Below are 27,687 nucleotides of genomic sequence, written 5' to 3'. Positions count from 1 at the left end.
CATGATACCTTCACCCGAGCTCTCGCGAGACTTCTCCTCGCGAGGGCCTCCAGTCCCGTTTCCCGCGCGCGCGCGCCCCGCGGAGCTCTCGCGAGAGCCGCGTGCTGCAGACGGGGAGGACAAGATGGCGGCGACAACGACGATGGCGCTGGTGAGGGGGCGGCAGGACCGGGCCGGGCCGGGTTGGGCTGAGCCACGCTGGGCCGGGCCGGGCCGGGCCGGCTCGGCTCGGCTCGGCTCGGTTCGGTTCGGCTCCTCGGGGCGGGATACAGCGCGGCCGCCAAGTGGATCCGCCCCGGCCGGGCCCTCTCCGGGCGCGCGGCTCTGAGGGGACGGCGCCGCTTCCCACCGGCTCTCTTGTGGGCTCTCCCGTGGCGGCCTTCTCCGTGTGGAGAAGGTGCCGGTGTTCCCCCGCGCCGTCTTGAGCTGCCGCCCCGCCGTGGCTGTGCCAGGCATTGAGGGGAGCGGGCTCGGCCGTCCCGTGCTGGGTGCCGTGCAGGCAGGCCGCTGTTCTGGGCTGCTGCTGCCAAATGCATCGCTTTGGACGCTTCTTTGGGCTCCCAAATGCATCGCTTTGGACGCTTCTTTGGGCTCCCAAATGCATCGCTTTGGACGCTTCTTTGGGCTCCCAAATGCATCGCTTTGGACGCTTCTTTGGGCTCCCAAATGCATCGCTTTGGACGCTTCTTTGGGCTCCCAAATGCATCGCTTTGGACGCTTCTTTGGGCTCCCAAATGCATCGCTTTGGACGCTTCTTTGGGCTCCCAAATGCATCGCTTTAGACGCTTCTCTGGGCTCCCAAATCCATTACTTTAAACGCTGCTCTTTGGGCTCCTGTTTCCAAATGCATCGCTTTAAATGCTGCTCTTTGGGGTTTAAATGCTCGATGTTGGGCTAGGTTTCCCAAATCCATTGTTTTAAACGCTGCTCTTTGGTCTCCCTTTCCCAAATTCGCCTCTTTAAATGCTCGGTGTTGAGATAGGTGTCCCAAATCTTAAATGCTGCTTTTGGGCTCACGTTCCCAAATCCACCTGTTTAAGTGCTCGGTGTTGGGCTGGATTTCCCAAATCTGCTTGTTTAAATGCGGCTTTTTCTCCTATTCCCAAATTTGCCTCTTTAAATGCACGCTTTTGGGCTAGGTTTCCTAAATCCATTGCTTTAAATGTTGGTTTTGAGCCTCCATTCCCAAATTCACCTGTTTAAATGCTCCATGTTGAGCTAGGTTTCCCAAATCCATTGCTTTAAACGCTGCTCTTTGGGCCCCCATTCCGAAATTCACCTGTTTAAGTGCTCGGTTTTGGGCTGGGTTTCCCAAATCCGTTTCTTTAAATGCTCTTTTTGGGCTCCCGTTCCCAAATTTGCCTGTTTAAATGTGCACTTTTGGGCTGGGTTTCCCAAATCCACTTGTTTAAATGCTTCTTTTGGGCTCCCGTTCCCAAATCTGCCTGGATAAAACCCAAACTCCCTGGTTTTATGGGAGTTCTTTGGGAGTTCTGGGACATTTCTTGCTCTTTGTTGGGTGGCTGCAGGTGAGAGAGAGTAGGAATTTCGGGGGGGCTGTTGGTTTTTGTGAAAAATGCCAATCACTCATTTTTAGAATTTTAAAAGTTTAATAGTAATGAAATGGTTATAAAAATAGTGGGAAGAAAGCCAATCACTTGTTTTTAGAATTTTAAAGGTTTAATAGTAATAAAATGGTTATAAAAATAGTGTGAGAAACGCCAATCACTTGTTTTTAGAATTTAAAAGTTTAATAGTAATAAAATGGTTATAAAAATAGTAATATAATTAGAGTAATAAAAATTTGGGCAATTGGGATTTAGGACAATACAAGACAATAGAAACAAAGAGTTATGGACAGTCTGGGTCCCTTGGTGTGCTGTGGGACAGAGCAGGGCCAGGGGATGTGTGTGGGATTCTCAGGGAATGCAGGATCCTGTTCCTTGGTGTGCTCTGTGTGATTCTCAGGGATTCCAGGATGGAATTCCCTTGGTGTGCTGTGTGGGATTCTCAGGGAATGCAGGATCCTCCTCCTTGGTGTGCTGTGTGGGATTCTCAGGGATTCCAGGATGGAATTCCCTTGGTGTGCTGTGTGGGATTCTCAGGGAATGCAGGATGGCTCCTTGGTGTGCTGTGTGGGATCCTCAGGGATTCCTGGATGGCTCCTTGGTGTGCCTGTGGGATCCTCAGGGATTCCTGGATGGCTCCTTGGTGTGCTGTGTGGGATTCTCAGGGATTCCTGGATGGCTCCTTGGTGTGCTGTGTGGGATTCCAGGATGGCTCCTTGGTGTGCTGTGTGGGATCCTCAGGGAATGCAGGATGGCTCCTTGGTGTGCTGTGTGGGATTCTCAGGGATTCCTGGATGGCTCCTTGGTGTGCTGTGTGGGATTCTCAGGGATTCCAGGATGGCTCCTTGGTGTGCCTGTGGGATCCTCAGGGATTCCTGGATGGCTCCTTGGTGTGCCTGTGGGATTCTCAGGGATTCCAGGATGGCTCCTTGGTGTGCTGTGTGGGATCCTCAGGGATTCCAGGATGGCTCCTTGGTGTGCTGTGTGGGATTCCAGGGATTCCTGGATGGCTCCTTCGTGTGCTGTGTGGCCAGGTGGAGATGGCATCTGGGGACATGGTCACTGCTGGCCTGGGCAGTGCTGGGGACAGTTGGACTCAGTGGGCTGTGAGGGCTTTTCCAATCTCAGCAATTCCATGATTCCATATCGCTTTGCTGGTCTGGTTTTCAGCTTGGCTGTGGCTTTGTGCACTGCGGTTTGCAGCTCCAGCCACCTCTGTTCCCGTGTCCCTGTTGGTGCCCTGGTGTTGCCATCATCCCTGTGTCCCTTGTGTCCCACTGCAGCCATGGGGAGCACCTGCAGCTCTCTCTGGGTGTTGTCCAGGGTTTTGTCTTGGGAGGGTTTGGTTTCTGTCTGCTCCGTGTTCCCGATCCCCCACAGGGAACTGGAGGCTGCACGAAACCGAGAGTCTCATTCTTGCTGTAAAATAAGAGTCAGGATATTGGGGATATATCCTGGAGGGGAAGGTGTGGCTGCCCCATCCCTGGCAGTGTCCAAGGCCAGGTTGGAGCAGCCTGGGCTGGTGGAAAGTGTCCCTGCCATGGCAGGGTGTGCAATGGGATGAGCTTTGAGGTCCCTCCAACCCAAACCATTCCATGATTCAGGACAATCCAGGAGAAGCTTTGCTTTTGGTTGTGGCTCCTGCTCTGAACAGAGGTTTTTCCATGGATCTTTTCACTCGGGCAAAGACTTCCCACAGGAACATGTCCAGGACCACAGGCTGGGGTTTGTCCCCGCTGGTTTTTGGGTGGTTGGTGGGAGATGTGGAGCAGAGAGAAGGAAGCAGCTCTGTTTTGGTGCATGGTGCCACCAGAACCCATGTGAGCACCAAAGGCAGGGCCAGGTCCTGCTGCTGGGGCTGAGCTGGGGGTGCCAGCTCTGAGTCAGGCTGGAATTGGGGTCCCAGCACTGGGCTGCCGAATTGCTGGAGTCAGTCATGGTTCAAATAGTGCTGGAGTCAGTCATGGTTCAAATAGTGCTGGAGTCAGTCATGGTTCAAATAGTGCTGGAGTCATGGTCCCAGCAGTGGGATCACTGTGCTGGAGTCAGTCATGGTTCAAATAGTGGGATCACTGTGCTGGAGTCAGTCATGGTTCAAATAGTGGGATCACTGTGCTGGAGTCAGTCATGGTTCAAATAGTGGGATCACTGTGCTGGAGTCAGTCATGGTTCCAGCAGTGGGATCACTGTGCTGGAGTCATGGTCCCAGCAGTGGGATCCCTGTGCTGGAGTCAGTCATGGTTCAAATAGTGGGATCACTGTGCTGGAGTCAGTCATGGTCCCAGCAGTGGGATCCATGGCCCCAGCAGTGGGATCAGCATGCAGGAGTCAGTCATGGTCCCAGCAGTGGGATCCCTGGTTCCAGCAGTGGGATCACCATGCTGGAGTCAGTCATGGTCCCAGCAGTGGGATCCCTGGTCCCAGCAGTGGGATCCCTGGTTCCAGCAGTGGGATCACCATGCTGGAGTCAGTCATGGTCCCAGCAGTGGGATCCCTGGTCCCAGCAGTGGGATCCCTGGTTCCAGCAGTGGGATTGCTGGGCTGCAGTCCTAGTTCCAGAGAGCTGGAGAGGGACTTCAGACGAGGGCTTGGAGTGACAGGACAGAGAGGAATGGCTTCCCACTGGCACAGGGCAGGGGCACTTGGGGTATTTGGGAGAAATCCTTCCCTGTCAGGGTGGGCAGGCCCTGGCAGTGCTTGCCCAGAGAAGCTGTGGCTGCCCCATCCCTGGAGGTGTTCCAGGCCAGGTTGGACAGGGCTTGGAGCAGCCTGGGATGGTGGAAGGTGTCCCTGCCATGGCAGGGGGTGGCACTGTGTGAGCTTTAGGGTCCCTCTGAAGCATTCCATGATTCTGTGATTTGGGAAAGTTTCAGAGAAGGTTTTGAACTGAGAACTCGAGAAAGCTGGGTCAGCAGAGCTGGGAGGGGAGGGAGAAGGGAAGAGAACATTGATGGGGACATGACACAGTGGGTCTGTTGAGGGGATGGAGATGATGTGAGCAAGGCCTGGGGATTTTCTGATTGTCTGTTCACAGCAAACGTGGCTGGAGAGCTCTGTAAGTGTCCAGCAATCTCTTGGCTTGTACAGTTACTGGGATGACTCTTCCCACAGGGAATGGTGGGAATGTGAACTGGTTTTCCCCACATACATCTGGGTTTGGGAAGGGTTTTTAGGCAGCTGTCATGTTCTGACATGAAGTGCTTTGGTTTTTCTGGGAAGGAAGACAGGTCACTGCTGTGAGAGCAGATTTCCCTGAGCATCTCCTGTTTCCTCAGGGCACGGAGTCCATTAAGATGGAGAACGGGCAAAGCACGGCAGCCAAGCTGGGGCTGCCCCCTCTCACCCCAGAGCAGCAGGAAGCTCTCCAGAAAGTGAGTAAAACTGCTGGGGCTTTGCTCTTTGGGGGGTTCTGGTGTGTTTTAATGAGCCTCTGGCACTGCTGGGGCCAAAGGGAGCTCACCACCGGGTCTGTGGGGTCGTGGCCGTGCTGGAGGGTCCCAGAGTCACAATTGGGCCCTGGAATTGCTTGGTTTGGTTTAGAGTTCATGGACACTTCTGGGAGTGTGGTAGGGAATTGCTGTTGGGGTGGGTGAGAGTGTGTTTAATTTAAAAACTCAATCAGTTCAGAAAAATGGCATCCTGAGTCAGAGCTAGGCTGTGGGTGCCACTGAGGAGCTCCAGGAGGACTGAAACTGGGATCTGCTGCAGCTGGCCTGTCACTGTCCACACCAGAGTGGGACACATCCCAGAACATGCCTGTCCTCGGGGTGGCAGGGGCACAGAGCTTTGTCCCCTGTCCTTGGGAGGCTCCGTGTGGCTGTGCCAGGGCTGTCCCAGCTGTCCCTCTGTGTGAGCTGGCTGCCTCCCAGCCCCGTTCCCTCTGGCTTCTCTGGAGCGGATGGATCCAAGCCCCCTTGGCCATTTCCAGTTCCCAAAGCACAGCCCTCAAAGCCCTGGCCTAGATCCTCCTGTTCCCTGGCAGCTCCCAAACACAGCCAGGGACACCAGGCGCCAAGGGGTGGCTGAGTGTGTGTCCTGGGGACAGGCACAGCTGTGGGGGTGAGCTCTGTGCTGGCACCCCAGAATCTCTGGCTTTGCCACATGTGGGGAGGACTGAGAGAAACCCCAAGGGAGCCTTGTGAGGGCAGGCAGAGCCAGAGGTGAGCTGGGGCATTTAGGGAGCAGAGCCAGAGGTGAGCTGGGGCATTTAGGGAGCAGAGGGAAGAGCTGGTGTGCTTTGGGAGCAGAGGGAAGAGCTGGTGTGCTTTGGGAGCAGAGAGAAGAGCTGGTGTGTTCTGGGAGCAGAGAGAAGAGCTGGTGTGCTTTGGGAGCAGAGGGAAGAGCTGGTGTGTTTTGGGAGCAGAGAGAAGAGCTGGTGTGCTTTGGGAGCAGAGAGAAGAGCTGGTGTGTTTAGGGAGCAGAGGGAAGAGCTGGTGTGCTTTGGGAGCAGAGGGAAGAGCTGGTGTGCTTTGGGAGCAGAGCCAGAGGTGAGCTGGGGCATTTAGGGAGCAGAGCCAGAGGTGAGCTGGGGCATTTAGGGAGCAGAGGGAAGAGCTGGTGTGCTTTGGGAGCAGAGGGAAGAGCTGGTGTGCTTTGGGAGCAGAGCCAGAGGTGAGCTGGGGTGTGGCGGTGTTTGAGGGTCCCCAGGATGAGGGAAGAGATGAGAGTCTTGACTCCATGTTCCAGAAGGCTGATTTATTATATTATGATATATATTATAGAAAAGAAATAGAAAGGAGACATCAGAAGGCTAGAAAGGAATGAATAATAAAATCTCGTGACAGACTCAGAGAGTCTGACACAGCTGGCTGTGATTGGCCATTAATTAAAAACAACTCACATGCTGGGTAAACAGTTCTCCAAATCACATCCCAAAGCAGCAAAACATGGAGAAGCTGAAGCTTCCCAGCTTCTCAGGAGAAAAACCCTGGCCAAAGGGATTTTTCAGAAAATATGTCAGCGACACTGGGGCATTTAGGGAGCAGAGGGAAGAGCTGGTGTGTTTTGGGAGCAGAGCCAGAGGTGAGCAGAGCCAGGGAAGAGCTGGTGTGTTTTGGGGAGCAGAGCCAGGGAAGAGCTGGTGTGTTTTGGGAAGCAGAGCCAGAGGTGACCAGAGCCAGGGAAGAGCTCGTGTGTTTTGGGAGTAGAGGGAAGAGCTGGTGTGTTTTGGGAGCAGATCCAGAGGCGAGCAGAGCCAGGGAAGAGCTGGTGTGTTTGGGGAGCAGAGCCAGGGAAGAGCTGTACCATGTTTTGGGAGCAGAGGGAAGAGCTGGTGTGTTTTGGGGAGCAGAGCCAGAGGTGAGCAGAGCCAGGGAAGAGCTGTACCGTGTTTTGGGGAGCAGAGGGAAGAGCTGGTGTGTTTGGGGAGCAGAGCCAGGGAAGAGCTGGTGTGTTTGGGGAGCAGAGCCAGGGAAGAGCTGTACCGTGTTTTGGGAGCAGAGCCAGAGCAGGCCGGGCGTGCTGAGAGGGCAGAGCCCAGTGCAGGGGCGGCCATGGGGAGGAGCAGGGAGCTGGAGCCCCTTCCCTCCTGTAGCAGCTGTGTGTGCAGAGGCTCTCTGAGAGGAGAGGAGAGGACAGGACTGGAGGAGGCCGTGCCCGCCCGGCCCTGCAGGTAAGGGGCTGCGGTGGGCTGCAGGGGTGGAAGAGGGGAACCCTGAGCTCCTGGTGCATGCTGCTTCCCTGGGCTGCCCCTCACCACATCCTCCGTGTCCCAGGGCCCTGGGGAGCTGGGGGCAGTGCCCTGGTGCTTAGGCACGGAGACCAGAAGGTTCTGGGAGCTGTGGAGGCCTCCTTCCCTGCCCCGCCGTGCTGTGCTGCCCCTAGAGCCCCTGTTTTCCTTGCAGGCCAAGAAGTACGCGATGGAGCAGAGCATCAAGAGCGTGCTGGTGAAACAAACCATCGCCCACCAGCAGCAGCAGCTCACCAACCTCCAGGTGAGAGCCCCCTGCGAGCCGCTCCCCGTGCCTCGTGCTCCCCCCGACACGGTGGAGTTCTCAGGGCCCTCGGAACCAGAGCACAGCCCTGAGCCTGCAGCTCCCCCAGGCACCCTGACTAACCTCACAAATTGCCCGCAGATCTCTCTTGTTCCCTGAGGAAATGGTTAAAAGTTCCTGTCCTGTTGGACGTCCCTTCTTGAGATACGAGAAGCCAAAGACTTTGCCGTGGGCTTTGCTTCTGAGCCGTGTTTGAGGTGGTGAAGGCAGAAGGGATCCTGGGAACGGTGGCCTGTCACCATCTCCTCTGCCTGAGGGAGGGTCCCTGTGTCCCCCCGTGTCCCAGTGCTGCCCCATTTCCCTCCCCTGCACCCGGGTGCTCTCAATTCTGGAGAATTTCTGTTGGCTGTTCCTGCTTGTACTGAAATGCCCATACCGGGAGAGCCCTTAACTGGGGTTTGACCTCCCCTCCTTCAGAGGTTTCTGGAACACGTCTCAGTGCCTTTCCTCAAAGTCAGGAAGCCCAAAACGAGGGCTTTGCCTGAGGAATCCCCGCGGATGTGCTCTCCCTGCCCGGCAGCCAAGGCCGTTTGGGGCTGTGCCTGGTTCTGAGGGTCTGCTCTAGTTGAGGGGCTCCTTTTAAATGCTGGGGGTGAACCAAGGACAGTGGTTGCAGAGGTTACTATGGCCTTGAGTCCCCCCCTGGGATCCCACCCTGCTTCCCAAGGCAGCGGCAGCAGCACAACCCCACCCTGGCCTGGTGGGACCGGGCTCGGCAGGGTCCTGGCGCCGGACACTCCTGGGGACCAGGCAGTGAGGGCCGAGGAAGGAGAGGCCTCTCGCAGGTGCCCCTGCGCCGCCGCTCTGCTTGAGTTTGTACAAACAGCCGTAGTATGCTCAGCTCCAACAGACTGAACTCTGTCTTTACTGTCTTTCAGATGGCAGCAGTGACAATGGGCTTTGGAGATCCTCTCTCACCTTTACAATCGGTCAATAGACATATTCACTTCTTCTGGGGCACTTGTCTTAGTCAGGGCCTAGCGTGGGGACGTTCGTAGTGGTGCCAATGCTCTTGTCCGCGCCCAGCGCAGCCCTCCCACATCCCCACCTGTACTGGACACGCCCAGGAGCAGAGCGAGGTGTCACTGCCCCGAGAAGACCCCAGGCTGTGCAGTCTGCGGGGACACTGCCACTCGGGGGCACAGACAGCTTTAGATTTCCACCAGTTCTGAACACACCTGTGAAATTGTGGGAGCTGCATTTCTAGGGATGCTACAGTTCTGAGGTCCCGACCTAAAACTAACGGCCAAGGTAACTCACCAAGGGGCGACTTGTTGTGGAACGACCTCCCAGCAGCCAGAGCCGGCCGGTGCTGGGGAGGGCCGGGGTGCCGGAGGTTGGCAGAGCATGGTGCAGCCCAGGCTCAGACTCTCTTTACTGTGCACGCTCCAGACCAGGGCAGTATGGCACGTTCTGAGTGCAGCAAAAGCAGCATGGGAGGGACAGAACTGCAGGACTGATCAGAGAACTCCTGTGAGCCTTTGTGCCCCTTCTAATCAGAGGCCACAAAGAGCTGAATGACTTGGCACGAGCCATCCCCTCCTTTTTCCGGACAGAGTGGCCTTTGACTCCTCTGTGCACCCAAAGGTTCACTTGTAAATTCATTTGCACATTTGTAAATACCTCTCTGGCTTGCTGGAATGTGAGATTTGTGCCTGGTGTAAAACACGGGCGGAGGTTTGGATTGCAAGGAAAAGGGCACTGAGGTGAAATCCCCAGTCTCCCTCCCTTGGCATGGGTGGTGTGTCAGTGGGCAGCCAGAGTGGCTGTTCTGGGGCAGGGCTGAGTTTGGAGTGGAGCAGAGCAGCCTTCTTGGTGTGGATTTGGCAGAGACGGAGTCGGAGCCCTCATGCCCAGGAACTCCCCCCATCCCTGGAGCTGCTGCCTGACAGTGGAACTGCAGCAATTTGGCCTAGATTGTTTCTGGCTCATTCTCCCCAGCTGGGCACAGCTGAGTTGGTGGCACAGGAAAGTTTTAATGGCTTATGACCCTCAGGGCACTGGGCTCAGTGACCCCTTTTCCTCAGCCATTCCTCCCTGGGCAGTCACAGGTGGACACAGCCCAGGAGCCCGAGCCTGGTGCAGTTCAGAGCAGTCAGGATATCCCATTCTTGGCAGGTGCTTCATCCCAGAGCCCACTCAGGATGCACAAAGTGCAAACTGTCCAGCACTCTTCCTGTGGCCAAGGTTCCCCAGTTCCTTTGTGGAGGCAGCACAGCCTGAACTCCCTGAGCTCTGGGTCTCAGGGCCTGAGTGACAGCTTCCCCTGGGCTCAGTCCTCAGTGTCACAGTGTGAGATTCCCACATCCCTTCACCATCCCCTGTGTCGTGACTGGTGCTCGTGGTGGGGGTTGTGCATCACCTGCTTTGGTCACAAGAGCACCCCAAGGTGGGGGTTTAGTCCTTAAAATAACCTCCAATCCCTTTAGAGCAGCACTGCACAGCTACAGGTGGGAGCTGCTGCCTGGCTGAGGCTTCAGGTGCTTTTCCATGTGACAGGAGGAGAAGGAGGCACAGGGAGCAGTGAGATCAGCCTGGGGGCTGCTGAGAGCACTGAGATATCCAGGCAGGAGGCCCTGGCACCGACCTGTGCTGAGCTCGGGGGCCCAGGGCACATCCCCCACCCAGATGCTCCTGTTGGTGCCCCTCAGACACAGAGTCAGCACAGCCCATCTCAGCTCTGCCTTCTGCAGGCCCAAAATCCCAGGGTCATTAGGGCTGGAAAAGACCTCCAAGGTCATGGAGTCCAAGCTGTGCCTGATCCCCACCCTGTCACCAGCCCAGGTGTTCCCTGGGCACCTCCAGGGATGGGGACTCCACACCTCCCTGGGCAGCCTCTTCCAGTGCCTGACCACCCTTTGCAGGAAGGAATTCTGCCGTCTGAAAATCCTGAGTCCTCCTCACTCCCCCAGCTCTCCTTTAGAGTCCTGTGGCAGGGCAAGGTGGGCATTTCCTCCTGCAGAGGCTCCTCAGGAGAGGCACCTCCCTGGGACACTCAGGGTGACACTGGTGGTGGCTCTGAGCCCCTCAGCAGATGAGCTGCAGACTGAGGGGCTTTCCTGCCCCAAAGCTGGGGACGTGCTGGAGCACCTGGGAGAGCACTCAGCCTCTGTGCTGCATGTGTACGTGCCATAGTCCTGCTGGTCACAGCCTGCAGAGTAAAGAGAGCCGTGGCCCAGCCGTGCTGGGAAATCCTTAGCCAGGCAGGGGGTAAGCTGGATGTCACCCCAGGAGCAGCAGCTGGGGCTGGATGTCACCCCAGGAGCAGCAGTTGGGGTTTAATGTCACCTCAGGAGCAGCAATTGGGGCTGGATGTCACCCCAGGAGCAGCAATTGGGGCTGGATGTCACCTCAGGAGCAGCAGTTGGGGTTTAATGTCACCTCAGGAGCAGTAATTTGGGTTTTATGTCACCTCAGGAGCAGCAGCTGGAGCTGGATGTCACCTCAGGAGCAGCAATTGGGGTTTAATGTCACCTCAGGAGCAGCAGTTGGGGCTCGATGTCACCTCAGGGGCAGAGTCTGGGGCTTGATGTCACCTCGGGAGCAGCAGTTGGGGTTTGATGTCACCTCAGGGACAGTCTGGGGTGAGAGCTGTCCCTGTTTGCAGTGTCCTGTATGGAATGGCAGGAGTCAAACCCTCCCAGGTTGTTTCGAGGGGCAGTCTGGACAGGAGCAGTAGGGAGCAGGAGTCCCTCGGGTGCAGGCTGTGTCCCTGCTGCTGTGCCTGTCACAGACGAGCTCTCCCTCCTTTTGGGCTGCAGCATCCCCAGGCAGAGCTCCTGTGCTCCTTGGGGCACCCCAAAAATCAGCCTTGAGGAGGCCCTGAGTGCTTTCCCTCTGCCCCAGGGGTCCCCAGGCATGGCAGAGCTCCCGTGCTCCTTGGGGCACCCCAAAAATCAGCCTTGAGGAGGCCCTGAGTGCTTTCCCTCTGCCCCAGGGGTCCCCAGGCATGGCAGAGCTCCCGTGCTCCTTGGGGCACCCCAAAAATCAGCCTTGAGGAGGCCCTGAGTGCTTTCCCTCTGCCCCAGGGGTCCCCAGGCATGGCAGAGCTCCCGTGCTCCTTGGGGCACCCCAAAAATCAGCCTTGAGGAGGCCCTGAGTGCTTTCCCTCTGCCCCAGAGGTCCCCAGGCATGGCAGAGCTCCCGTGCTCCTTGGGGCACCCCAAAAATCAGCCTTGAGGAGGCCCTGAGTGCTTTCCCTCTGCCCCAGGGGTTCCCAGGCATGGCAGAGCTCCCGTGCTCCTTAGGGCACCCCAGAAATGGTCTCCTGAGGGCCCTGCTTGCAGCCCCTCTGCCCTGGGGGTGCTGGGGAGGGAAGGGGGGGCTCAGAGCTCCCTGCTGTGCTGCTGGGCAGGGCCAGAGGCGTCACCTGCTGCTGCTGCACGTGCTCTGCACCAGCCTCTCGTGCCCCAGGTGTGTCCCACCTGCCCCAGAGCCGTCCCCTCACATGCAGGCAGTGACTCCTCCAGAGCCCCGAGGCGTGGCCGCATCTCCAGGGCCACGTCCCACAGCAGCTCTAGAGCTGCTCTGGGGGTGACAGACACGAAGGACAGGCACACTGTGCTCTGCTTTTGGGATCCCTCCCGTGAGGAATGGCTGGATTTGTCTCGAGAGCAGCTTTCCAGGCAGACGTAGGGCACCGTGGCAGGAAGCCTGTGTGCAGCGCCCGCGCGGCGGGGCTGCCCCAGCACAGCCAGTGCCGCCAGGCAGGGATGAGTACTGGCACCACACGCTTCCCAGGAGTCCCACTGGGCCACGGAAGTGTTTGGCTTTGCTGTTGAGCTGTGGCAGTGGTGGTGCCCAGTACTGGATCTCGGACTGCCGGGGGCGGGGGGAGGCTCTGGTGCCGGAGGGAGCGGGGGGAGGTTCCCAGTTCCAGGCCCTGTGCTGCCGGGGAGGGGGCGGGAGTGCCGATGGATCTCTGCTGCTGGGGGGAGCGGGAGGGGTTCTCCCAGTGCCCCGAGCTGAGCCCTTGGCTGCCTGGAGGGGGAAGCTGCCCTAGAGCGAAGGGATTCCCTCCTCCTGCAGGCGTGGCTGGAGGTGAGACCCGGCCGGACGGGGCCGAGCCGTGCGTGCCCCGGCACGGGCCGGACTTTATCCGGGACCGAGGCGGGCGGATCCGCTCCAGCGGCCTGTGCAGCGAGCAGGGAAATCCTTCTGGCCCAGGCTGTGGCTGGCTCCGGGAGGGAAGCAGCAGGGGGAGGAGGCCCCGCGGCCGTGGCCAGCCCGGCACTGACCGGCCAGTCCTTGTCTCGCTACAGATGGCGGCCCAGAGGCAGCGCGCACTCGCCATCATGTGCCGGGTCTACGTGGGCTCCATCTACTACGAGCTGGGGGAGGACACCATCCGCCAGGCCTTCGCCCCCTTCGGGCCCATCAAGAGCATCGACATGTCCTGGGACTCGGTCACCATGAAGCACAAGGTGGGACGGGGCTGCCGGGAGGTTCCCTGCCTGCGGCACGGGGTGCAACTGGAGGAGCTTTAAGGTCCCGTCCCGGCCAAACCCTTGTGGGATTGCCTGGGTCTGGCAAAGAGGAGGTGAACTGTCCTGGGAAGGGGTGGAATTCCTTGGGGGCAGCGAGAGCTGGTGGTGCTGATGCCCCAGTGGTGAGGCCTTTTGGGGTCTTCTGCAAGGACATTTCTTTCAGCCGTGTGTCCTAAACACAAAATAAGTGGCTTTGCAGAATTCTGGAAGGAATCCTTCCCTGTGAGGGTGGGGAGGCCCTGGCACAGGTTGCCCAGAGAATTTGTGGATCCACCCCATCCCTGGAAGCGTCCAAGGTCAGGCTGGGTGGGGTTTGGAGCAACCTGGTCTAGTGGAAGGTGTGGAACTGCATGGGCTCTAAGGTCCCTACAACCCAAACCTTTCCATGATTCCATGATTCCCAGCCCTCAGGGAGCATCCTCCTCTCTTCAAGGCTTTCCAGATGCAGCCAGGAGAGGAAAGGGCCTCTATCCCTGTGAAGAACAGGCTCCTTTTAGCACTGGGGGTGAATGTTTGCAGCTCCCTGATCTGCTTAGGGCAGGATTCTGTGTGGGAGCCGGGGGTGTGTGGGGTGAAGTGCATGGAATCAGAATCGTTGAGGTTGGAAAAGAGCTCCCAGTGCACTGAGTGCCACACTCAGTCATTCCTCAGACATCTCCGGGGATGGGGACTCCACACCTCCTTGGACAGCCCCTTCCAAAGCCTCACCACCCTTTCAGTGAAGAAATTGCTCCTGCTGTCCAACGTGAAGCTCTGACGTGCTGAAGAGGCAGCAGCCCTTAGTTAGGCAGGGTTTTGCTGCAGGGCCTCAGAGTCTGAGGCTCCAGAATCAGATGTCCTTGGGGGGGGGAACCTCTGCAGGCATTTTCTGCCATATTAAAATGCTTCTCCAAGGAATCTCCTCGGGCCACGAGCAGGAATCAGGGAGGTGGGAATCAATCCCACCTGTAGGTCCATGGGCAAGCTTGGCACAGCTGGAGTGGCTGACAGGTGTCTCCTCCCACCCCAGGGCTTTGCCTTTGTGGAATACGAGGTTCCCGAGGCCGCCCAGCTGGCCCTGGAGCAGATGAACTCTGTCATGCTGGGGGGAAGGAACATCAAGGTGAGTAACACACCTGCTCTGCAAATTCCTGCTTCTCTTTTCCCGGTTTCACGCCTGGAAACGCTCCCCACAGCCCTGTGGTGGGGGAAGGAACCTAAAGACTGTTCCCTGATGGACCTTGATGTCCAACATGGGGCACACGGTGGCTCTGGGTCCCTCCTCCCCGAGGAGAAAGCTGCAAGTCCCACCTGAGATTGGCCCCAGGGACTGCAGTCAGGTTTTCCCACCCACACATGGAATTCTTTTGAAGACAAAGCAAAGCTGATTCTTTATATCTTTTCATGGTGTCTCTGACATGCCCTGAGGGTGTGCAGAGGGCCCAGGGGGTTTAGGAAGGAGGGAGGAATGCTGTGCTTTGCTGGCAGAGTGCTTCTCAGTCCCTGGAAGTTTGGCAGGGAAGGTACATTGGTACAGGGAGGAGGAGCAGAGCCCAGGACCCCATCAGTACAGGCTGTTCATGGGACCTGTTCCCTGGGAGCTGTGCTGTGCTTTGCACAGGCAGGCAGGGGCCAGGTGCTGCCCTGCTCCATGGGCTGTCCATACCACAGAATAATGGAGCTGTGCTGTGCTTTGCACAGGTAGGGAAGGGCCAGGTGCTGCCCTGCTCCATGGGCTGTCCATACCACAGAATAATGGAACTGTTCTGGATCTGTTCCCTGGGAGCTGTGCTGTGCTTTGCACAGGTAGGGAAGGGCCAGGTGCTACCCTGCTCCATGGGCTGTCCATACCACAGAATAATGGAGCTGTGCTGTGCTTTGCACAGGTAGGGAAGGGCCAGGTGCTGCCCTGCTCCATGGGCTGTCCATACCACAGAATAATGGAACTGTTCTGGATCTGTTCCCTGGGAGCTGTGCTGTGCTTTGCACAGGTAGGGAAGGGCCAGGTGCTACCCTGCTCCATGGGCTGTCCATACCACAGAATAATGGAGCTGTGCTGTGCTTTGCACAGGTAGGGAAGGGCCAGGTGCTGCCCTGCTCCATGGGCTGTCCATACCACAGAATAATGGAGCTGTGCTGTGCTTTGCACAGGCAGGGAAGGGCCAAGTGCTGCCCTGCTCCATGGGCTGTCCATACCACAGAATAATGGAACTGCTCACATTCCAATCAAGCAAATCCCTCCCAGCCCATCAAGCCCCGTCTGTCACCCAGCCCAGAGCACTGAGTGCCATGTCCAGCCATTCCTTTGATGTCTCCTGGGATGGGGACTCCAGCACCTCCCCTTCCAATGCCTGAATGCCTTTCCTTGAAGAGATTCCTCCTGATTTCCACCCAGAGCCTCCCCTGGCCCAGCCTGAGGCCATTTCCCCTTGTCCTGTCCCCTCCTGTCAGGAGCTGTGCAGAGCCACAAGTTCCCCCCTGAGCCTCCATTCCTCCAGGCTGAGCCCCTTCCCAGCTCCCTCAGGTCCTCCAGGCCCTTCCCAGCTCCACTGCCACCCTGTCCCTGCAGGTGGGGAGGCCCAGCAACATCGGGCAGGCTCAGCCCATCATTGACCAGCTGGCAGAGGAGGCCCGAGCCTTCAACCGCATCTACGTGGCCTCGGTGCACCAGGACCTGTCCGACGACGACATCAAGAGCGTGTTCGAGGCCTTTGGCAAGATCAAATCCTGCACCTTGGCCAGGGACCCCACCACAGGGAAGCACAAAGGCTACGGCTTCATTGGTACAGCTGGGGCAGGGCAGGGCAGGGCAGGGGGTGTCCTGTGTTCCTGGGGCTGGGGCAGGGCAGGGGGTGTCCTGTGTTCCTGGGGCAGGGCAGGGCAGGGCAGGGGGTGTCCTGTGTTCCTGGGGCAGGGCAGGGCAGGGGGTGTCCTGTGTTCCTGGGGCAGGGCAGGGCAGGGGGGGTATCCTCTGCTCCTGGGGCTGGGGCAGGGCAGGGCAAGGGGTGTCCTGTGTTCCTGGGGCAGGGCAGGGCAGGGGGGTATCCTCTGCTCCCGGGGCTGCACTCGGGGCTGGAATTTCCACCCTAGTAAGGGAATTTCCTTAGGGGGTAGGAATAATTTTGGATAAATTGAATAAATTTGAATGTATTCAATTTAGCCAAAATTGAATTTATTCAGGTCCAAATTTATTTAAATTTGAATAAATTTGGACCTGAATAAATCCAGGTCAAGGCTGGATTTAAAAATATAATTTATGGTGGCTGTGAGGGGGTGAGGCACTGGCACAGGGTGCCCAGAGCAGCTGTGGCTGCCCCAGCCCTGGCAGTGCCCAAGGCCAGGTTGGACACTGGGGCTTGGAGCAGCCTGGGACAGTGGGAGGTTTCTGTGGCAGGGAGTGGGGCTGGAAGGTGTTTGAGGTCCCTTGCCACCCAAACCATTCCATAATTCCATGACTGAACCAGGGAAGGCTCATTAGTGAATGATCTCCTCCTGCAGAGTACGAGAAGGCCCAGTCCTCCCAGGATGCCGTGTCCTCCATGAACCTCTTTGACCTGGGGGGGCAGTACCTGCGGGTGGGCAAGGCCGTGACTCCCCCAATGCCACTCCTGACACCTGCCACACCTGGAGGGCTCCCCCCTGCAGCTGCTGTGGCTGCTGCTGCTGCCACCGCCAAGATCACAGCACAGGTGAGACACGGGCTGGGACACGGGGTTGGGACAGGTGGGACACGGGATGGCACAGGGGAGGGACAGGGTGGGACAGGTGAGACATGGGAGTGGAACAGGGAGGAACAGGGGAGGGACAGGTGAGACACAGAGATGGAACAGGGGAGGGACAGGTGAGACACGGGCATGGAACAGGGGAGGCACAGGTGAGACACAGAGATGGAACAGGGGAGGCACAGGTGAGACACGGGGATGGAACAGGAGAGGCACAAGTGAGACACGGGCATGGAACAGGAGAGGGACAGGGACAGCTCAGATGAGGCATGAGGCATGGGGGTGGAACAGGGGAGGCACAGGTGAAACGTGGAGGTGAAACGGGACAGGGACAGCTCAGATGAGATGTGGGGGCAGCTCAGATGAGGCACAGGGACAGCTCAGAATGCAGCACAGGTGAGACAGGGGGATGGAGCAGGGGAGGGACAGGTGAGACACAGGGATGGAACACAGGGACAGCAGAGGTAAAGCACAGGGACAGCACAGAGCACTGCACAGGGTGCCCAGAAAAGCTGCCCCATCCCTGGAAGTGTCCAAGGCCAAGTTTGGCAGGGCTTGGAGCAACCTGGGCTAGTGGAAGGTGTCCCTGCTCATGACAGGGGGTGGGACTGTGTGAGCTTTAAGGTCCCTTCCAGCACAAGCCATTCCAGGATGCCACGATTCCAGATCATACTCTGTGCCAGGATTTCACACATGGAGGCTTGTCCCTGGCAGTGGGGAATCTGAGACAGCAGATTTTGGAGTGATCTGGCACAGCTGATGGGAGCTTTATTCCAAGAACTGGTGGGGAAGGGTGGAGGGAATTCCTAGTCCGGAAATCAAGCCAGCAGCGAGGGGAAAATGTTTGCAGGAGAGGCTGAAAGAAAGCAGGGGAGGACATGGAAGGGGTGAGGGCTGGGGGCAGGAGCAGCACTCTGGCTGAAGGTCACACCTGTAGCAGGGTGGAACAGGCCTGGGATGGCTTTAGGCTGCTAAAAACAGGGAAGGGCCCAGATGGGGTGGGTTGGATATTGATACAGAACTGGGGTTCTCATTTCCTGAAGGTACCAGGAGCTCCTGGGTGGGACAGATGGCCATGGCTGTGCCCCTCTCCCTGCCTTGGGCAGCAGGATCTCCCCATGGCACTGCAGCCCACGGAGCAAGACAATTCCAGCACTGTTTGTGTTGTGGGGTTCTCTTGGGCAGGAATTGCATGTTCAGTGCAGCCTCTGGTGCTGCTGCAGCAGAGCTGGGGCTCCCAAAGGCTTTTTGGGGAATGTTCCCTGAATCAAAGGTGGAGGCAGGAGTGGGAGGAGCTGCCCCTCCTGTGGAGCTCACAGGTCCCCAGGAGAGATTCCACAGGGCTGGAAAGCTCTGCAGTCAGGGCAGGGAGGAAGGTGAGACATGGCTGGAATTACTCGGATCAGAATCACTTGGGGAAGGGAGAATGGACTCTGCTGAAGTGAAGTGGTGGGGATGTGGTACAGACACGGGTAAATCCTGCTGTTCTGTCAGGAAACTGCAGGGTCTGTTCCTGTCAGGAGAGTGGCACTAAAGAGAAAGGAGCAGGGGTCACCCCTGTCTGCCAGAGGGAGGAAAAGTCAGGCTTGCAGGGAAGTGAAGGAACCAAAAGTATTGGGAGAAGATTTTTAGCCATTTCCAGTGGAGCCAGAAATTCCAAAACTTTCCCATTCCCCCTCCTTAGGAGCTTCATCTCCAGTGGAAATAGGAGTGGCCTTGTGGGCACTGGGGGCAGAGCCCTGATGGGATGGGTTGGATCCCAGAGCTTGGGCATTTATGTGGAGGGGAGTTGGGATATCACAGCAGTCACAGATCCACTAACATCTGGCATGGAGGGACAAAACCTTGGGATCTGCTCTGCCCCATCAGGGATTACAGGAGCCCCGAGAACACAAGGGAGAGGAGGATGTGAGCAACTAAACCAGGACTGCAGTGGCCTGGAAAGCAACAACAGCCAAAAACCATGGGGATCCTGGGGTGTGTTTTAGGCACATTATCTCAGTCCTTCCATGGAAGTGCTTACTGTTCAGCTGGATGTTCCTCTTGGATGCTGTGGGAGTTCTGGGTGTCTGGAGTCAGGGTGTTCCTTGGGATTGGGGTTCCAGGAGGAGGTTTTTCTTCCTTGGGATTAGGGTTCCAGGAGGAGGTTTTTCTTCCTTGGGATTGGGATTCCAGAGGAGGTTTTTCTTCCTTGGGATTGGGATTCCAGAGGAGGTTTTTCTTCTTGGGATTGGGATTCCAGAGGAGGTTTTTCTTCCTTGGGATTGGGATTCCAGAGGAGGTTTTTCTTCTTGGGATTGGGATTCCAGAGGAGGTTTTTCTTCCTTGGGATTAGGGTTCCAGGAGGAGGTTTTTCTTCCTTGGGATGGCAATTCCTGGAGGAGGTTTTTCTTCCTTGGGATGGCAATTCCTGGAGGAGCTTTTTCTTCCTTGGGATTGGGATTCCAGGAGGAGGTTTTTATTCCTGGGATTGGGATTCCAGAGGAGGTTTTTCTTCTTGGGATTGGGGTTCCAGGAGGTGGTTTTTCTTCTTGGGATTGGGGTTCCAGGAGGAGGTTTTTCTTCCTTGGGATTAGGGTTCCAGGAGGAGGTTTTTCTTCCTTGGGATTGCAGTTCCTGGAGGAGGTTTTTCTTCTTGGGATTGCAGTTCCTGGAGGAGGTTTTTCTTCTTGGGATTGCAGTTCCTGGAGGAGGTTTTTCTTCTTGGGATTGCAGTTCCTGGAGGAGGTTTTTCTTCTTGGGATTGCAGTTCCTGGAGGAGGTTTTTCTTCCTGGGATTGCAGTTCCTGGAGGAGGTTTTTCTTCTTGGGATTGAAGTTCCTGGAGGAGGTTTTTCTTCTTGGGATTGCAGTTCCTGGAGGAGGTTTTTCTTCCTTGGGATTGCAGTTCCTGGAGGAGGTTTTTCTTCCTTGGGATTGCAGTTCCAGGAGGAGGTTTTTCTTCTTGGGATTGCAGTTCCTGGAGGAGGTTTTTCTTCCTTGGGATTGCAGTTCCTGGAGGAGGTTTTTCTTCCTTGGGATTGCAGTTCCTGGAGGAGGTTTTTCTTCTTGGGATTGCAGTTCCTGGAGGAGGTTTTTCTCCCAGGGTGCTTCAGAGTTTGTTTCCCTGCTGGGCTGGGTGACGCCTTTGCCTTCCCTCCCAGCACTGGGAGCTGCTGGGGATGGGAGTGTTGGAATTTCCCGAGTGCAGGGAGCTGAGCCTGGCTGGCTGCTCTGCAGGCACAGTCCCTGGGGCAGGGCTCACCCCAGGTTTTCCCTGTGTCCCACAGGAAGCCGTGGCAGGAGCTGCAGTGCTGGGCACATTGGCCACCCCGGGGCTCGTGTCCCCTGCCCTGACCCTGGCCCAGCCCCTGGGGGCTCTGCCCCAGGCTGTGATGGCTGCACAGGCCCCTGGTGTCATCACAGGTGGGTCCCCTGTCTGCAGGCACCTCTGTGTGTGTTCCCTTGTCACCTGTGTGTGTCCCCTCTTCCTGTCACCTGCATCTGGCACCTCTGTCCCCTGTCTGCTAGCACCTCTGTGCATCCCCTTCTGTCACCTGTGTGTGTCCCTTCTTCCTGGCACCTGTGTCTGTCCCCTCCTGGCACCTCTGTCCCCTGTCTGCTAGCACCTCTGTGCATCCCCTTCTGTCACCTGTGTGTGTCCCTTCTTCTGGCAGCTGTGTCTGTCCCCTCCTGGCACCTCTGTCCCCTGTCTGCAGGCACTTCTGTGTTTGTTCCCTTGTCACCTGTGTGTGTCCCCTCTTCCTGTCACCTGCATCTGTCCCCTCTTCCTGGCACCTCTGTCCCCTGTCTGCAGGCACTTGTGTGTGTCCCCTTCTGTCCCCTCTTGCTGGCCTCTGTGTCCCTTCCTACTGGCACCTGTGTGTGTCCCCTTCCTCCTGGCACGCCTGTCCCTTTTCTCCTGTCACCTGTGTGTGTCCCCTCTACCTGTCACCCATGTCTGTCCCCTCTTCCTGTCACCCGTGTCTGTCCCTTCTTCCTGGCCCCTGTGCCCCCTTCCTCCTGGCATTTGTGTGTCCTCTTCCTTCTGTCATGTGCATGTGCTGCTGTCACCTGTGTGCTTCTCCTGCTGTCAGCTGTGTGTGCTCTGCCCTTGTCACCTGTGTCCCTTTTCCACAGATGTGACTCTGTGCCTGGAGTCCACGACTCCTGCTCCTGGCCCTGCCTGGGCAGGAGCTTGGATGTTTTATGGATTCATTTTGTGTCCAATAGATGGGACAAGCTGTGGGTTCCAGCAGGAACACCTGGCATGGGGGGAAAAGCTGGATAATGGGCACTGGGTGTCACTGACCATCGTCCAGGTGTCACTGACCATCATCCAGGTGTCACTGACCACTGCCAGGTGTCACTGACCATCGTCCAGGTGTCACTGACCACTGCCCAGCTGTCACTACCACTGCCAGGTGTCACTGACCACTGCCAGGTGTCACTGACCATTGTCCAGGTGTCACTGACCATTGTCCAGCTGTCACTGACCATGGCCTGGGTACCACTGCATGTTTCCCAGCTGTCACTGACCATCGTCCAGGTGTCACTGACCACTGCCAGGTGTCACTGACCATCGTCCAGGTGTCACTGACCACTGCCCAGCTGTCACTGACCGTCACCCAGCTGTCACTGACCACTGCCCAGCTGTCACTGACCATTGTCCAGGTGTCACTGACCACTGCCAGGTGTCACTGACCATCGTCCAGCTGTCACTGACTGTCACCCAGCTGTCACTGACCAATGCCCAGCTGTCACTGACCATGGCCTGGGTACCACTGAATGTTTTCCAGCTGTCACTGACCATCACCCAGCTGTCGCTGACCACTGCCCAGGTGTCACTGACCATTGTCCAAGTGTCACTGACCATGGCCCTGGTACCACTGAATGTTTCCCAGCTGTCCCTGCCCGTTGCCCAGCTGTCCCTGACCATCACCCAGCTGTCCCTGCCCGTTGCCCAGCTGTCCCTGACCATCACCTAGCTGTCACTGCCCATTGCCCAGCTGTCACTGACCATTACCCAGCTGTCCCTGACCATCACCCAGCTGTCACTGCCCATTGCCCAGCTGTTCCTGACCATCACCCAGCTGTCACTGACCATCACCCAGCTGTCCCTGACCATCACCCAGCTGTCACTGACCATCACCCAGCTGTCACTGCCCATTGCCCAGCTGTCCCTGACCATTGTCCAGGTGTCACTGCCCATTGCCCAGCTGTCACTGACCATTACCCAGCTGTCCCTGACCATCACCCAGCTGTCCCTGACCATCACCCAGCTGTCACTGACCATCACCCAGCTGTCACTGCCCATTGCCCAGCTGTCACTGACCATCACCCAGCTGTCACTGCCCATTGCCCAGCTGTCACTCACCATTGTCCAGGTGTCACTGCCCATTGCCCAGCTGTCCCTGACCATCACCCAGCTGTCCCTGACCATCACCCAGCTGTCACTGACCATCACCCAGCTGTCACTGCCCATTGCCCAGCTGTCACTGCCCATTGCCCAGCTGTCACTGACCATCACCCAGCTGTCACTGCCCATTACCCAGCTGTCCCTGACCATTACCCAGCTGTCCCTGATCATCACCCAGCTGTCCCTGCCCATCACCCAGCTGTCACTGCCCATTGCCCAGCTGTCCCTGACCATCACCCAGCTGTCACTGACCACCCTCCTGTCCCCGTGCTCTCCCAGGTGTGACCCCTGCCCGGCCGCCCATCCCGGTGACCATCCCGCAGGTGGGCGTTGTGAATCCCATCCTGGCCAGCCCCCCAGCCCTGGGGCTGGTGGAGGTGAAGAAGGAGAAGGAGGAGGAGGAGGTGTTCCAGGAGTCGGAGCGGCCGGAGATGCTGAGCGAGCAGGAGCACATGAGCATCTCGGGCAGCAGCGCCCGCCACATGGTCATGCAGAAGCTGCTGCGCAAGCAGGAGGTGAGTGTGGCAGGGGACAGCTGCCACCTGTGTGCCAGGCTGGGCTCTGCAGGGCAGGGGGGCTCAGGGGCACCCAGAGCACCTCTGAGGGGCACCCAGGGCACCTCTGAGCTCAGCAACAGCAGTTCAGGGCACCCACAGCACCTCTGAGCTCAGGGGGATGTGACCGTGCTCACAGGGGTCCCAGGATGAGGGAAGAGATGAGGATCTGACTCCATGTTTCAGAAGGCTTGATTTATTATTTTATGATATATATTACATTAAGACAATACTAAAAGAATAGAAGAAAATATTTCATCAGAAGGCTGGCTAAGAATAGAAATAGAAAAAGAAAGAAAGATAACAAAGGCTTGTGGCTTGGAGAGTCCGAGCCAGCTGGCTGTGATTGGCCATTAATTAGAAACAACCACATGAGCCCAATCCCAGCTGCACCTGTTGCATCCCACAGCAGCAGATAATCATTGGTTACATCTTGTTCCTGAGGCCTCTCAGCTTCTCAGGAGGAAAAATCCTAAGGGAAGGATTTTTCATAAAAGATGTCTGTGACAGGGGCACCCACAGCACCTGTGAGCTCAGGGGCACTTCAGGATTGATTCACCTGGGCCTGGAGTGCCAGGACAAGGGGATGGTTTCCCACTGCCAAGGGGGCAGGGTTAGGTGGGATTTTGGGAAGGAATCCTTCCCAGTATTCCATATAATCATATCCTATAATATCCCAATAATGAGGGGTTTTAGGGCACCCTGAAGCTGTGGCTGCCCCATCCCAAGGCTGGGCAGGACTTGGAGCCCCCTGGGATGGTGGGAGGTGTCCCTGCCCATGGCAGGGGTGGGACAGGATGGGCTCTTGGTCCCTCCATCCCAAACCATCCTGGCATTCCCTGATCTTCCCCGAGTGCCTTGGACGGCTCAGAGCAGGCCCTGGTGAGGAGTCTCTGACTGAGCTCTGGTGTCACTGGATCCAAACCCCGTGGCCTTTGGGCTGGAAGGGTGGGACTGGCACAGGCCAGGCCAGTCTGTCCCGAGAACCAAGTTCACCTTTGCCCCACTACATCCCATAGAGGGGTGAGTCCTGTGCAGAATCCCAGAGGAGCCCCCAGTCTGGGTGACAGGGTGGGCCTTGGTTGGACTCAGTGGTCTTGGAGGTCTTTTCCCACCTGAATTGATTCTGTGAACCCCTGAGGTGCTGATCAAACACAAGTTCATGGGAATTGCAGTGAGGAAGAGGACAAGAATGAGGGGTAGAAAAAGAACATTAAACAGAACAATGGATTCACGGATTTTTGTGGGGGCTGTCAGAGGAGACTTGGTGATCTTGCCTGGGCACGTCCAGTTTGTTCCTTTGCTGGAGTCTCCTGGCAGATTTCCTGAGCTTTGACAGGGAACCTAAGGCATTTCTTCCCCATTTGCTGATAGGGACAATGCTGACAGCATTCCCAGGGAATGAGGCTTCCCTCCTCTTCCCAAGGGTGCCTGAAGTTAAACACACCTTGGGGCTCCTGTCCCAGCAGCCACAACCACCTCAGTCCATGGGACAGCCTGGCTTGGGAAAAGCTGAGCAGAGATAAATAGTCTCATTTAAGGTTTAAAAAATTTAAAACCCCCAAAAACCAAAACTTGCAAGTCTTTTTTAATATAATGCTCCATCCCAACCTGTTTGGGATTCTGAGCCTACAAGTGCCCTTGGCTTGGGCTGTGAGGAGCAGCCACAGGAAATGTGTTCATGTGGAGCCTGGAATGGGATGGGGCAGAGCCTGGAATGCCCCAGGTGTGCCAGGGCCAGGTGCACAGAGCAGCCTGCCCAGAGGGGAGTGGAATTCCTGTCCTTGAAGGCACCAGAGGCCACCTGGACGTGGCCCTGGAGCTCAGGCCAGGTGATCTGAGAGCCCGAGGGGCTCAGTCATGGAGGGGCTGGGTGCAGGTGTGTCACCCATGTCACCCACCTGTGTGTCCTGTTGGGGGCACCTGGGGAATCCTTTACTGGGAGGGGAGGAAAGGAACACAAAGAGAATTGTGACAGAATTGTTGAGGAAAAGCCAACAATACCTGTGTGGTGTTTTCGGGGTCCCCTGTCGAAGGTGAGGAAAATGGTGAATCTGACTCCATGTTCTTAGAAGGCTAATTTATTATTTTATGATATTATGTTATCAAAGAATACTAAACTAAACTATACTAAAGAATACAGAAAGGATACAGACAGAAAACTGGAAAGACACCAGTGAAATCTCGTGACTCTCCCCAGAGTCTCGACACAGTTTGACCATGATTGGTCATTAAGTAAAAACAATTCACATGAAGCCAGTGAAGCAATCACCTACACATTCCAAAGCAGCAAAACACAGGAGAAGCAAATCAGATAAATTATTGTTTACAGTTTTCTCTGAGGCTGCTCAGCTTCCCAGGAGAGAAATCCTGGCGAAGGGATTTTTCCAGAAAACGTGCCAGTGACATACCTGGATGGCAGCAGCACAGGGAAGATGAGAGTGGTGCCCAAGGCTCGTTGTGCTTCCAGGAGTGTCCCAGGAAATGGCACACAGCATTCCCAGCCAGGGGAATTCTGATCCAGGGGCCAGCAGCACACAGGCCTGGAAACTTGCTGCCACATTTCTCTTCACAGAGAAAAGCAAGGCACAAATCTTCCCAAGAATATTTCTGAGTTTCACATTCTGTGAACATCAGAGAAAGGAAAAACAATTCTTATCATTTGTTGTGCCGAAGTGGAATGCAGTGTGGGGATTGTTTACCCAGAGTGATGGTGTTTTGTGTCCTTGGCCTGTCAGCCCCAGGTGTGTGTGTGTGTCCTGGACTGCCTGGACAGTCACAAGGGAGGGTCAGGAGATGAGTGCAGAGAGAGCAGTTGTGTGCAGAGTGAGTGCTTGGCAGATTCACTTTAGATGGAATGTAACATAGTATAATAAAGTAATTAATTATTATTAAAGTAATTATTAATATTTTTTTATTATTTCGATTAAATAAAATTAAAATTAAAAATTAATTAAAATTAATTGAGTAAAAGTTAAAAATTTGTTTTTATTAATTTTAATTAATTATTATTAAAGTAATTAATTATTATTAATTATTATTTATTAGCCTTCTAATGGATCAAGTCCTCCTCATCATTCCTCCTTTGCTGAGTTGCCAGGCAGCAATAGGAACTCAGTGATTATCCCTGAGAGGCTGAGCCTGCAGCCCCCTGGAGGGTGCCTGTGTGCCAGTGTTCACAGGGGTCCCAGGATGAGGGAAGAGATGAGGATCTGACTCCATGTTTCAGAAGGCTGATTTATTATTTTATGATATATATTACATTAAAACTATACTAAATGAACAGAAGAAAGGATTTCATCAGAAGGCTTGAAAGGAATAGGAAAGGAATGATAATAAAATCTTGTGACTGGCCAGAGACTCTGAGACAGCTGGACTGTGATTGGCCATTAATTAAAAACAACCACATGAGACCAATCAGAGCTGCACCTGAGACCAATCACAGATGCACCTGTTGCATTCCACAGCAGCAGATAATTATTGGTTACATTTCATTTCTGAGGCCTCTCAGCTTCTCATTCTAGCGAAAGGATTTTTCATAAAATATCATGGCTGCAGTGCCTGCAGTGGGGTTTGGGGTTTGGGGTTTTGGTGCTGGGCTGTGCCCCGTGCGCGTCTCCAGCCTTCACCCCCTCCTCTCCTCCCTCCCTGCAGTCCACGGTGATGGTGCTGCGGAACATGGTGGATCCCAAGGACATCGACGACGACCTGGAGGGAGAGGTGACGGAGGAGTGCGGCAAGTTCGGGGCTGTGAACAGGGTCATCATCTACCAGGAGAAGCAGGGCGAGGAGGAGGACGCCGAGATCATCGTCAAGATCTTTGTGGAGTTCTCCATGGCCTCAGAGACTCACAAGGCCATCCAGGCGCTCAACGGGCGCTGGTTCGCGGGCAGGAAGGTGGTGGCCGAGGTCTACGACCAGGAGAGGTTCGACAACAGCGACCTCTCGGCATGAACTGCACCCCGGGGCTGGGGATGGGCCTGGGGCTGGGCCTGGACCTGATCCTGGGGCTGGGCCTGGACCTGATCCTGGGGCTGGGCCTGGACCTGATCCGGGGCTGGGGCTGGGCCTGGGCCTGGACCTGATCCTGGGGCTGGGCCTGGACCTGATCCTGGGCCTGGGGCTGGGCCTGGACCTGATCCTGGGGCTGGGCCTGGACCTGATCCTGGGGATGGGCCTGGACCTGATCCTGGGGCTGGGGCTGGGCCTGGACCTGATCCTGGGGCTGGGCCTGGACCTGATCCTGGGCCTGGGGCTGGGCCTGGACCTGATCCTGGGGCTGGGGATGGGCCTGGGTCCAATCCTGAGGCTGGCGCTGGGCCTGGACCTGATCCTGGGGCCTGGGGATGGGCCTGGGTCTGGGGATGGGCCCAGCTCTGATCCTGGGGCTGGGAATAGGCCCAGCTCTGATCCTGGGGCTGGGAATAGGCCCAGCTCTGATCCTGGGGCTGGGAATAGGCCCAGCTCTGATCCTGGGGCTGGGAATAGCCCCAGCTCTGATCCCAGAGCCTTGATCTGGGGAATGGGCCCAACTCTGTTCCCAGGGCTTGGCTGAGCTTGGCCTCTGGGAATTGGTTTATCTGTGATCCCAGAGCCTGGTTGAGCTCAGATCCAGGGAATTGGCCAAGCTTGGATCCAGCCCAGCTCTGATCCCAGGGCTTGACCAAGCTTGGATCCAGGGAATCAGCCCAGCTCTGATCCCAGGAATTGGCCAAGCTTGGATCAAGGGACTCAGCCCAGATCTGTCCAAGGAATTGGCCATGCTCAGATCCAGGGACTCAGCCCAGCTCTGTCCAAGGAATTGGCCAAGCTTGGATCCAGGGAATCAGCCCACCTCTGATCCCAGGAATTGGCCGAGCTCCTGGGGTTCTGCCCTGCCCCTCTGCCTCCCGGGGTTTTTGTAGCCGTGTGTAAAGGACATTCCAGGACATTCCAGGGCGGGCACAGGGATCTGGTGTCTGGGGAGTTGAGATAAAAATGCAGAGAAA

At 56.5% G+C, this 27,687-nt stretch overlaps 1 protein-coding gene across 2 annotated transcripts; it reads left to right on the top strand.

Moving 5' to 3' along the window:
• Positions 1-70: 70 nt before the first annotated feature.
• On the top strand, positions 71-27,687 carry PUF60 (poly(U) binding splicing factor 60). Of its 2 annotated transcripts, XM_066571322.1 has the most exons (11): positions 71-151; positions 4,844-4,939; positions 7,412-7,501; positions 8,440-8,490; positions 12,823-12,984; positions 14,057-14,149; positions 15,596-15,809; positions 16,525-16,715; positions 20,017-20,152; positions 22,425-22,660; positions 26,354-27,687. In XM_066571322.1, the coding sequence occupies exons 1-11, from the start codon at positions 125-127 to the stop codon at positions 26,651-26,653; spliced, it is 1,596 nt and encodes a 531-aa protein (XP_066427419.1). In that variant the 5' UTR covers positions 71-124; the 3' UTR covers positions 26,654-27,687. The 2 variants fall into 2 exon arrangements, with proteins under 2 accessions (XP_066427419.1, XP_066427421.1); XM_066571324.1 differs by lacking the exon at positions 8,440-8,490.

This window comes from Molothrus aeneus, unplaced genomic scaffold (genome assembly GCF_037042795.1).
Source record: "Molothrus aeneus isolate 106 unplaced genomic scaffold, BPBGC_Maene_1.0 scaffold_43, whole genome shotgun sequence".
Taxonomy (NCBI): domain Eukaryota; kingdom Metazoa; phylum Chordata; class Aves; order Passeriformes; family Icteridae; genus Molothrus; species Molothrus aeneus.
Note: the sequence above shows the minus strand (reverse complement) of the source record. Positions and strands in the feature narration are given on the sequence as shown.

Excerpts from the sequence above, each read along its gene's own strand:
- PUF60 (XM_066571322.1), top strand. The coding sequence starts at position 125 with ATGGCGGCGACAACGACGATGGCGCTG. Across the intron at positions 152-4,843 it reads CGACAACGACGATGGCGCTG|GGCACGGAGTCCATTAAGAT; the intron begins GTGAGGGGGCGG and ends CTGTTTCCTCAG. Across the intron at positions 16,716-20,016 it reads CCGCCAAGATCACAGCACAG|GAAGCCGTGGCAGGAGCTGC; the intron begins GTGAGACACGGG and ends TGTGTCCCACAG.